The sequence below is a fragment of the Nematolebias whitei genome, chromosome 14 (assembly GCF_014905685.2).
Source record: "Nematolebias whitei isolate Nwh7 chromosome 14, NemWhi1, whole genome shotgun sequence".
NCBI classification, from domain to species: Eukaryota; Metazoa; Chordata; class Actinopteri; order Cyprinodontiformes; family Rivulidae; genus Nematolebias; species Nematolebias whitei.
The window spans coordinates 32,053,555-32,066,048 of NC_056511.1; the positions used below are offsets into that span (position 1 = coordinate 32,053,555).

General features: G+C 38.4%; 1 protein-coding gene across 1 annotated transcript in view; it reads left to right on the top strand.

Moving 5' to 3' along the window:
* Nucleotides 1-7,130, top strand: part of ammecr1 (AMMECR nuclear protein 1) — a 13,201-nt gene extending 6,071 nt beyond the window's left edge. The window contains exons 3-6 of the mRNA XM_037687468.1: nucleotides 2,771-2,885; nucleotides 3,581-3,671; nucleotides 3,782-3,878; nucleotides 6,671-7,130. Coding sequence (XP_037543396.1) covers nucleotides 2,771-2,885; nucleotides 3,581-3,671; nucleotides 3,782-3,878; nucleotides 6,671-6,785 — 418 coding nt within the window. The 3' untranslated portion in view covers nucleotides 6,786-7,130. The remainder of the gene's footprint in view (nucleotides 1-2,770; nucleotides 2,886-3,580; nucleotides 3,672-3,781; nucleotides 3,879-6,670) is intronic.
* The last annotated feature ends 5,364 nt before the right edge of the window (nucleotides 7,131-12,494 follow it).

The following is a 12,494-nucleotide window of genomic DNA, read 5'->3' on the forward strand; positions in this document are numbered from 1 at the left end:
TCATCCAGCTCCTCACCCAGCTCCTCATCCAGCTCCTCATCCAGCTCTCTACTAACCCAAACATATGATTCATGAGCAGAGTTAACGTTCTCAGCCATAGTAGTTAAAAACATCCATAAACTTTGATTAAAAAAAATTCCCCAACATCATCCCCTGAAAATGGAACTTTGCTCCTTTTCAGTTTTGTCAATAATAGGCACAGGAGTGAAAATAGTTCCTTGGCCACCATTCAGAAAGTATTTGTCTGCTTTATAACTAAAATGCGGTTTCATTTTTTAACCACCTCCTTATGAATTGATTAAACAAACGGCATAAACAGTAGAAATGTTTGCATTGTATACCTAAATTTGCTGAACCTAAAAACTATAGATTTACAGAACAAACTGAATTAAAGAATGGTGATATTACTGTTTCCAAGTTAATTCAGTTCTGCCTTTTCTGTGACATGATGGAGCCCGTGTCTTTGTCTGAAGGGTAAAATGTTCAACGAGTTTTTAGGTCCTGAAATCAGTTTATACAAGAATGATTTTATTAACATTTATAATAACAGATGCGTGGAATGTTCTTAAATTCAGTTCTTCCTAAAGATGTGCAGGCTCTGTATACGTGTTTGGTTTAAAGTATCTGTTTGAGTTTTGTTCAAAGGATAAGTCGGGTCTTTTGAAGGTGGGTTCTGTGAAAAGATTATGAACATTTAATATCTTACCTGTTGAGGATAGCTTTTTGAAAGACATGAGTTTGGGGAAAAATAGACCAAAGTAAAAAGTTATTCTAAAATTACTCCTGTCTTGAATATTTCATAGTGGTTTGATCAAGCCCTGTTTTTATAAACTTTTACTTTGATGTCAGTTTTGCGTCAGAAATACGATGAAATTCCTACAGGAAGTGGTGCTAAGCTGGGGTGGGGAATTTGATGCTGCAGCACTGAGATGAATTATTATAGCACAGTTCTGAACATAAAGAAATTCTACACGTGTGTAAATGTGTATAATAATGATGTGAACATGAGTTTAACATACTCATTTTAACTGGGGCGCATTACCCCAAACTCATGGTCCTGTTAGCAGCGTGTTAAGACCAGGAGCAGGTAAAAGAGAGATAAAACAACACCTGCTTACTGAAACAAAAATAGCATTAATTCTACAAATTTGTACATTTTACCGTCTTGGAAAATTTTAAAATTGCTGCCCATCCGTATCCCAAGTTGCACTGGAAGTGCTACAGCTAGCTGCTGCTTCTCATATTGACATTCGCAAATAACCATAAAGTTTTAGTCATGTAAAACTGACAGTGATGTAAAGTTTTATAAAACTGCTGGCCTGAACCATCATGAAGTTTGGAGACAGGCAGGGAGCCACTTTGCTTTTTTCTTACTCAGACTAACTATTAGCTCATCAGTCCAGTCAGAATTAAACCATTCACCTAAACTTGTTCATAACTTCTTAACATAAGTACACTTTTAATGATCTGAACTATTGCTTTAGGATCAAATGTGGTCCAACTCAAAACAAGAGGCCTCAGGTAGGCAGCAACATTGACAGTGCTGAGCAACACAGTGCAAAAATGTGTTTATCTTCTGTTATAGTGTAACCATGGCAACTGCAATGGCTGTTTCCCAGTCATTTAAGATGATGAAATATGTCAGAAACAAGAACACGCCCTTGTCTTTAGTTTAAAAAGCTTCATTTGTTTGTATAACCTGGTTCTGTCATTTAGGTGGTAACAATTTAGTGTGCAGCTTAAACAAGACGTATTTCTGCTGCATGTCACCCTAAACATATAGTCAAGAGTCATATAAAGAACTATCTTCATCACAAGGGAAGATGACAGATGATGGTGTGGCCCCTCCTCAGAGCTCTAGAGTCAGCCTAGGGTTACACATTTTAAACAAGCACCCCTAAATCTTTGCTATAAAGTGCAGCAATTACGCCACAAGATTGTCTCTGGGGTGCAGTCACATTTTACGACCTCCATCCCAGCTCTCCCCACAGATGTTGTTGAAGTTCGTTGATGATTATATTAGTTGCTCACAGAGCTGCCTGGGTGCAGGTCCTGTCACTTCCACGTAGGTCTTTCTGCTGACGCGCTGCAGCACACGCAGAGTCCAAAATTAACACTAGCCAGAAACCTAAGCCCTGCTATGGAAGGTAAAGATAATTATGACCTGCTAAGTCCCAGTAATTTGAAATCCACCATATCTGCTGTGTCAGTAAATCAAATCTACCTGAGGTTTACAGTCAGAGGGAGCTTCTGTGGTTTCAGCTTTAGTGTACATTCAGGATGTAAATTTGACTGTCAGCCCTAGAGAACACAGACTCTGGTCTAGTTCTGTGCGAGTCACAGAAACAAATGGCACTGCAGGACTGCAGATTGTATTTATCCATTACATTTTCCTGGAGTAACTTAGACTTATCTCACATAAACACTAAATTATTTTTGGTGCTTTACAGCTATTTTAAATCTGAACTAACCAGGCTTCTTAGTTACACTTTTGACTACGGGTAAATCTTAATGAAAACCTGCGTTCAGTGGTGTTTATAATTCTACTTCTGTAGAAAATTAAATCAATATTTGACATCAGACACAAGGAGGTTGGTGGTTTCTTCTGTTAAAAAGCTTTTCAGTGCATTAGTAACTTTTCTCCCATCAGCAGGACCCAGACAATTTAAGCTGTGCATATTAATGAGCGAACCATTAAACCTTTGAAGACTTGATGTGGATAGTTTTTTATCCATAACAGCATTTGTCGCTGTGCTTGTTTTGTCTGCAGTGCCCTTAAAGACAGCCGCTTCCCCCCTATGACAAGGGATGAGCTGCCTCGCCTCTTCTGCTCAGTGTCTCTTCTCACCAACTTTGAAGACGTCGGTGATTACCTTGAGTGGGAGGTGAGCGTCCACAACTCTTGGTGGACTTAGACATTATCTAGGAGGAGTTTGGTGCTGAATCCTTGTGAAACAGTAAAAATTAAAAGCCTTGGAGGAATGCATATCTTCAACATCCGTTCATGTCAAAGTTTCAAACAAAGATGGTCTTATGATGAGAAATGATGGACTTGGAGCAGTTTTGGTTACATCTGGATAATGTTGGTATGTATGTGTTGTTGCTCATAGTATGTGTTTTGGATGACTCTCGGCTACCACCACACCAAATTTTAGCTAACTATCTGTGAAATTAACGACGCTATGGCCATTTATCTGCTGGCTAAGGTCAGATAGCTGTGGCAGCCATCACTGGCGGGTTAATACTGAAGGTTAATCAGTTGGAGATGTATATCCAGTCAGTACTTTCTGAGAGTTTAAATAAAGGCCATCCACTGGTTTAAGGTATATTTTGCTAACAGACAAACAAATAAAACAAAGGGGAAAACGCTTTCACCCACCTTTTGCCTTGTGGCAGTGGGTGACTATAAAAACCCAGTTTCAGTTTTGAAAGCCATTACACTTCAGCTGTAAAATGTAAGAGCTTTTTGTTTTTCTTTAGCTGTGGACTTCTCTACAGCTTTGGCTTCTTGAGGGGGGGCACTTTTTACAATTTAACTTTTTTTTTGTTTGTTTGTTTTTGTGCTCGTCTTTAATTCCAGGTGGGTGTTCATGGTATAAGAATAGAGTTTTTCAATGAAAAAGGATCAAAACGCACCGCCACCTACCTGCCAGAGGTTGCAAAGGAGCAAGGTGAGGTCTTTTTGTGCCCCCCGCCTTCAACAATACAACCAGATTTATTCAAGTAAAGAACACATGTAGAGTTGTGCTGAAGATTTTCTTTTTTTCATTTTTAATCTTAGGTTGGGACCACATTCAAACCATAGATTCCTTACTACGAAAGGGAGGATATAAAGCTCCCATCACAAATGACTTCAGGAAGACCATTAAGTTAACCAGGTGAAATGACAGTAACTCGCTTATGGTGATGCATGATTGTGTTTGTGCAAAGCTGCACCACGTAGGTGGACCTGCACCATCCAATTATCCATTTCCTTCAGTGATCAGATATAATCAAAAAAACTCCAGGCTCTGGAGGGTTTCATGCAGTTGTGAAACAATCATAAAAACTTGTTGTTTTGTTCTGGGGTAGGCGGTCGGTGTTGAATCATTAAAAAGCCTTTGTGCAGTTCTACTCGAAGTGAAGCTGCGATTTTACAACTTTATGAGGAGGAAAGAAATCTGGGGTGTGGATAAAAAAAAAAAAAAGGGATCAGTGAGTTTTATTTCCTCTATCTCAAGGGTTCTCAGTCTGTGGTGCCATGATAATGAAAGGGTAGCCACTCCTGTTTTTGGCTCATAAAACTGCAAACTAAAACTTAAAACTTGGAACTAATGTCCAGATTTAAAATGCTACAACTCTGACTCATTTCTGTTCCTCACTAATTACCTTTACGTAATAATGGGATGGACCAGTCAGCATGAGCACCAAACAGATACGAATAAAACAGTTTGTTTTTTAAGTTTTTTAAGTGAAACTGACTGGAAAGGCAGAGAAGGAAACCACTACAGCCTAATCTTAATCTGAACAAGTCAAACTCTTAAGCTGAACAACTGTTTAGGAACCATCAATAAAAGACCACAAGGATTAAAATTCTCCATAATTATATAAATGTGTATATTTATAATTTAACCATAGGAAAGACACTAAAATGAGAGTTACTGTATCTGATTCATAAATGTCTAATGTAGCTCGGGTGTTGTTGTATATGACAACCTGATTTTGAAATTTGTGGATGGTCTCTAAATCCTCGTCTCAGTTCTAGTGTTGCGTTGTCTGGTTCCCCGTCCAAACTGAAAACAAAACTAAACGCAACACCTTCTGCATGCAGACAGCGATGTCATTTCACTTCTGTACGTATTTATTAAATTGCCGATTCTAACAACTTTAAAATATATATACTTGTGTCCTCAAAATTTTAGTCAACTCAATAAGTTTTCTGACTCAAAACTTTATTTTTAAAGATTATTAACGCTCCAAATCAGAGATAGAGAAAATATTTTTAGTAAAATTTTATTTGAATAAAAATTACATCAACGGTGCACCTAAACACTCTGATTTCTGGTGGTATTTCACCCACACATCTTTTCTTCATGGCTGGCCCTCTTTGGAGGTATTTGGAGGCCCAAAGTGTCTTCCAAAATTGTAATGGAATAAAATAAAACTTTTAACAAGAAATTAGCCTTTTGCAAAGCTGTTTACAGTCAGAAACATGAAATACTTGACACAACGTCTCCTTGTTGTTGGGAGTTGAAGACAACAGGACCTATTTTTTTCAGAAGTCCACATGTTGCATGTTTGAACCAGACTCTACACCACGGACGTGTGGCTTTAAGTTCACCAGTCCTCCCACACACAATCATAGCTTTCATTTACATAAATGGGGCCAGACTTAAAATTTGTACTGGGACCAGCCTATTGGGAACATGATCCTCTTCCACTTAAAATTCCAGCACATGTAGCATGTACTGATGCGGTTAAAAGCCAAAAATTGTAAGAGCGTTGAGCTTTTAGAACTAGGAGGCAGTTTCTGAAATTGGAACAAGCTGCCTGCCGTCACCACTCTCAGAAATCACTGAGTCAGACAGAGTGTAACGTGGATAGAAGTGATGAAGAGCAGACAGGAAGTAAGAGTTTGCTGGTTGAAGGCGGTGCCACCTAAAATCAGGGACCACTTACCAGAGCTATGATGGTGTAGGTGGGCTAATGTTGCTTTAACTGCTGGAGTGACGCATCCTGCGCATTCACCAAATGATGAAATGGTGTGCAAACTCTACTCCGTCTGGTGTGGTGGTGTGTAAATGTTGAAAAATTCAGAGATGGGAGAAATGTTGCTGTTGAAATTATTATGAAGTTTGAAACTTAACGCCTAAATGATGTTAGTTGGAGTAATGACAAACACTTACGAATACAAACTGAAAGATTGCTCTTAACACTGCACCAGCAAAGAATACAACTCTGAGCCACCAACGCTATGCTAAAACCACAACAGCCCTCATCACTGAAGACTTCCTTTATAAACACATGCACATAATGGTGATTTTCAGACAAATCAAACTGTTATTCTTTAAAAAAAAAAAAAAAAATACTGTGGAAATAATCTTGTTACAGACACCAGTACTATGAGCATTTTGAGCTTTTGTTTAAAACAAATGAGGCTTTCCTGCACAGATTGAAATTTATTATGGGTCTAATGAGTTTATGGGACTTTCTAAATTTATCGGTGAGTCTATTTTTGAATAAACAAAAGCTTTTAAACAAATTTTTATTGATAATTACTATTAAAAAGTATATATACTTTGAATTATTTAATTACAACTAACAGCTCATTTTGTTTGTGTTGAGTCAAAAAAAGAAAAAAAAGTTATTCCTCCAAAAAGGGGCGGGGCCTGAAAGATTTGAGAGCTGCTGATTTCTGAATTTCTGCCCTAGCCTGCTTTAGGTGTGTGTGTATATATATATATATATATATGTGTGTGTGTGTGTGTATGTATGTATGTATATATATATATATATATATATATATATATATGTATGTATATATATACACACAACATCTGCAAGGTATTGTGGGTAATTTGAAGAAACAAAACATGAAATGAAAGACTTCTTCTATTGGTGTCTTAGTTTGTACGTAGAGAAATTACTTGATTCAGTTTCTTACCACCAACCCATGTTTTCTCGACCCCAGGTACCGTAGCGAGAAGATGACGTTGGCTTATGCAGAGTACATCTCCCACCGCCAGCATCATCACTACCAGAATGGCATTGGGCACCCAGTGCCGTCTTACAATCATTATTCCTGACAGCGAGCCGCATGACCAGTCACTGGATCTCTCCGCGGACCTATTCCCTGGAGAGCCTGCCCCTTCCTGGTCTAGCTATTTCTACTACTGTACCATTTTATGATGATAGTTTCCGTTGCCGTGCTGGCCGTCTCCCAGACGTTGACATGGCAACGGGTGGCAATGAAGCATCATTTGAATTATGGCAAGAAATCCATGTTTCCTTTTGTTTGCCTGTGGTTGAGCTTTTTGCAGCATATGCATACCTAAATCTATACCCCCCCATCATATTATTTGAAAATTAAACCATTATTAGATTTCCTAAATATGGTGTTTTTTTTTTAGCAAACCTAATCAGGTGTTTGATTCTGTGGATGGAAGGAAGTCTCTGAGTGGATTTAGGCTTTGCTACAGTTTTTCATTCACTAATAATTTTGTGTTTTTTTAATTATATTCATATTATCCTGGTGTGTGATGTCATGTAGCAAGGCAACTGCAGTTTCAAAGGCTGTGTCTTCTCTACTTAATTCCTCTCAAAAACTTGACTGTTGAGTTTGTTTTAGCCTTGTGAACTCGTCGTGTTGTAGTTGGAAACGTAATCAGCCGTGTGTACTCCACAGCATAGATAGGATCGTGAGGCTCTTTTATCAGCCTTTGCTGGTAGTGTTTATTGATTGAGCTCACACTTGTGTAGTGTGTGTGTGTTACTGTGTGTGGATGACAGACACAAGATGTAAAATAAAATAAAAAATGGGATAAAAATAAGATTTCAGAAGCCCCGCTACCTTAAAGAGTTTTAGTAGTGGAACGTGTAAATCCTGATCTGTTGTTTTTTCCCCCTTCAAATTTAAAATAATTCTGTAGGAAAAAAAAAAAGTGTAGCCTCTTATCATGAGTTAGTTTGAGTTTACTGGCAGAGAGATGTTTGACAGGGATGTGCTGAAAATATTTAAAGCCATATTCCACATTTTATCCCAAATTATCTGTCTTGAAGTGCTTACATTTGGTAACCTCTCTTAGATATTTTAGGTCTTGAGACAGAATGCAGATGTCCGTCATGGAAACATTGTCTTGCTTTTTCAGAATATAGCTAAACATTGTTATTCATGCCACAGTCTAATGTATTGAAAAACGTCGTTTTGAATGAACACGCACCACTTGATGCACAAAGAAAGTGATCTTAATACCATGTGTGTGTCATTTGGTCGTGCATGTAACTGGTTTTTTAGGTGTTGGGACCGCACCGCCGACGGTCTCACCCTTTCGGTGAGCTACCGTTGACCTGTACTGCCTGCAGCACAGGGAATGTTTTGAGTCGTGGTCTGTCTTGTCAGCTGTCGTTTAAAAAAAAGAAAGAAGAGCTGAATTTGTTGGAGCAGACATCTTGTGGAGCCTTTGGGCTCTCAGTTAAGGACTTTAAAAGCCACTTCCCATCCAAATCTAACCGGGTGAGTCACATCCACACACCTAACTAGACTAGCTGAACTCACTTTTAAAGAATGTGTTGAGGATCAACATGATCTGCTCTTTTTGTTTTTGGCTTTTTTTTGGGTTGCAAACTGGAATTTTTGAGAGGTTCTTGTTACTTGACTAACATCTTGTTGTTTTTTTTTTGTCATAACAGCCTTTACTAACTGACAGTTTCTTTTTTTTTATGCAAAAACGTCAAGGGCTTTTGGCACTCCATCCACAGTAACCCGAAATAACCCAGATTTCAGTTGCGTTGCCTTAAATGATTCATGAAAACGATGGACCAGCGGGAAGATGCTCTGAGTGCTCCTCTGTCCAATGGTTTTTACTCTTTCCCAGCTCTACTTGAACGCTACACGTTGTAGGAAAGGGCTTCAGATCACGTCGCCCTCTCTCTGGAGCTTTCATACGGAGATCCTGTCTCCTGTTTGCTCATATCCGACACCCATATTTCACATAATCATTTTCTTTAGAAGGATTAGACACTGTGGTGTTAATCTTAAATGGGGGTGGAATGAAAAGTACCGTACACTACAGGAAGAGGGACAATCAGACATGGATTCCCTGGTCCATTAAATACAGCACAACCCGAATTGTTTTTGCTGCAAAACCAAATTGACCATGCTCTTTTTACATCTATGTCTTTGTAAGCACATGCAATGTAGTTAGTTGCATGTATGTATGAGTATGAGACCTATGGTTTTATCCACAATATGCTTGATCTATGGCTTAGACACTCTTATTAACCATTAAGAGATTTAAAAAGACAAATATGGTGCTATCAGACCTCATATTGGGGGCGGTCACAGCTCGTGACTGGTCATGCGGACTCATTGATCATATCATTTACTTAATGATGTTACATGTAAGGTTCTTCTCTGAGGTGCATTACTGTGAAATGACGGCTCATTTTAATACTGAAGGTTGACTCTCTCTTTGACGCAAACAGTAGCCCCTAACAAGAAAAGCTCTGGTTTCCTTAAGTCCTGTGTCGGCGGTTTGGGGATGAACGCCGTGTTGGAGAAATGAACATTTACTGATGAAGACTGACGGAATAGGGGCTACAGAATGTACTGTTAATGGGTGTCATTGCAACTTTAACGGAGATGTGTTCAGAGAAAATCTTACGTGTTACCTTTTTACAATCCTTGATATATGCAGATCTGTTCAACAGGTGTTTATTTTTTATTTTTATTTCCTACCAGTTCAAGTCAATATGTTGCAGGTTTGAAAGGACAAGAAGTCACACAGAAACCTGCCCCTCAGTTACTCCCTTACACTGTGGCCCAAACTCATGGCCTAGTTTGTTGAAGTGTGATGCGTGTCGTTCACTTGAAGTCGGTGGTAGATTTAGTCATTGCGTCACCAGGAAGATTAAAGTTTTTCTCTTAGCTCTTGTATCGATTAACCTCTAAAAGTCAAACCCATGTCGTTGAGGCTAACAGCCACGCTGGGAGGAAGAACGTCCTTTACCGGAACATAGTACGAAGACGTTTGAGACAAACCAAAAATGCTGAAGAGGAGGGTTTTTGTTGTTAAAATACAGTAAAAAAAAGAAAAAAGAAAATTATAAAGATAAACAGAGTAGTTAAAACATTTAAAGTATTACAGGCCTAGTGTTACTTTAAATAATGTATATTTCCCACAGCCTTCCATGTCAGACTTAAGATAATTTATGGTGAGAAAGTTTTGTCAGTTTTGGTCCAACCTTGAAAATAACGTCCCGCACCAAGTTGCGAGGTGTGATTGTGACGGTCGATGCAGCGACTACTTAATATTGGAAAACTGGACAAGTTAAAGCCATTTTAAAAGTTGGCTGACGTTGATGAGCTGTGGCAGCCATCTTGAAATGGACCGACTCAACCGATGTACTTTGATTATTTTCAGCACTTTTCATAATAATAAAAATAAAGTGAAGACAGTGGAAGGGATCCCCACTATAATATCAAACCTGATTGTATTTTTGTTTTATTAAATCGTATAGTAGCTGAGGGTCGTTGGTGCACTTATATTAAGTAAACTACAAAATCAAGTCTTTAATGGGTCCAACGTGCGGTTTCTTACTGCCATTGTAACATCCCTGACATCAGGGGAACTTTATGAACTTATCCTTTAAAGTAAGAGTCTCAAACATGTTTTTCCTCAACATTTTAAAACCTCTAAACGTTACATATTTATTAAAGCTTGTGCGGCAGCCCAGTCAGGTGGGATTGTGACGTTTGTTACAGGATGTACAGCTTCCTGTGTGCAGAAAGAATGTCTGTTTTAAAAGCTGGTCTGGATCATAAAGTCACTATGAAACAGCTAACAGGGGTCTTTTCACCGTTACTGGTTTGGTAGTTTCACAGTACTGTCAACGCAACTTTAATCCTATTTTCTTAACAATATGACGAAAATCTTAAAAGCAAGCCATTCTTCCTCTTCAATTAGTTTCCAGTCGGCGCGGCTCCGATTCGTTAAAGTGAAGTCCTGCTTGTGTCCTGGTGAACAGTTTCAAACATTAATACCTCGTGGGTTGGTGAGGAACGACAGCGGCAGATAGTTGTAGCAGATCGTGTGTTTTGGTTCCATACCGGGGTTAGAGTTCAGCCTCAGCATTCCCTCCATGGTCGTTTCTCGCCGTTTCGTGGAATGCTCGAGCTCGTCACCTTTGTATGTCTGACTGAACCAAAGATGCCAGTGGCCATGTCCAAATGCTGCTCTACAGGCCTGGCTTCCTGTCCTTCCAAAAAACAACCCCTTCTATTGACAAAAAAAAAGTTATTTCTTTTGTGCGATTTCTCAACTGTCTTTTTAAGCAACCGGGCTTTTCAATGAATTTTCATTGATTGTGTCTCTGAAGCCATTTGTGGCATCAAGATGGCAAAGTGGTTGCAAATTGTTACTTGTTTTGTTAGTATTATTATTATTATTATTAATGCTATGTTTTCAAAAATGAAAATCCCATGGTGTGCCTCCTAGCTTTATGGGTTTATAAATGTTTGTTTTTTCCCCCCTAAAGACCAGCAGTTATACTTTGTATTTAAAAAAAAAGAAGAATTTTCCTTATTTTTTATGCCATTAAATATGAAAAAAGCCTGTTTCTTTACTCTTGACCCCAGTAGCTGCACTGGTATACAATCGCACTGATAGATTAATGAAAAAAATAAAATAAAAGGAAAAGAATAAATGATGATAATAACAAATAAGTACTACAATAAACTTGTGTTTGAAGCTTTTATTATGAAAATATTTGGGGAAAAAAAAGACAAAAAAGAGAAAATGACTGTTTTTGTACATCAAAATAAATTTTTTTCAAAGGAATATTTTGAATCTAGTTTCAAAATTATTTTAGTGGTTTTCTATGTTCAGAAGTTTTGAGACCCTGAAGACGTGTCACTGTACAAACGACTTTCTGTTGCAGTGGCCTGATGGGCTGGGAGGGTTACCTGGTGTAACTCCTCAAACCAAGTTTTATTTACTTCATCACTTTTTTAATCTACGTTTTTCCTCCCTCTGCTTTAGTACTCTGAAGAACATTGATGGAAAAATATAAACTGGCAACTTAAATTACATCCCTGTAGAGCAGACCCTTCCTTCGTTTTACAACTGGATTGCTGTTGGTTTGATGGGACTTGAAATGGGCATTTATTTTGAAAGTATGACTCCAAAAGAATATTTAAAAAAGGCAGATAAGACGAGAGGGCTGAAAGAATATATAAAGATGAGTTATCTGAGTGTAAGCAATGGATGCGAAGATGGTGTAGTTTTAAACATTGTTATTACCTTTTAAGATCATTTATTCAATAAAAACACAAAATATACTGAAAATCTGTGTCGTTCTCTTGTCTTCTCCCAGATGTGTTTCGGATTAAAAACTTAAAACTTGTATGTTTGAGATTAACCCAGTCCTTAAAAGGATTTTCTAACCATTTTTATAGGGTTCAAACGAGCAACGGAACATGGAAGTACTTGCAGGAGCTAATGAATGAAGAGGAGAAAAGAAAGGAGTAGAGGTCAGAAACTGGGGGCCAGGAAGTGGGAATGATTAGTGGGGGTGAAGGGGAATCCAGTTGGATCTGATAAACTAGTGGACACAATGGAAATGTGTAGGAGAGATGGCAGAAAGGGTTTTGACTTGACTGTTAAAAAAGCATTGACTCAAGTTCATATCCTTTAGATTCACTCTTGACAAACGCCTCCTCATGAATGTCACGTCAAAATCAGCAAAAAAATAACATAAAACACAAAATACCCCCCCCCCCTCCCCCCCCCCCCCAA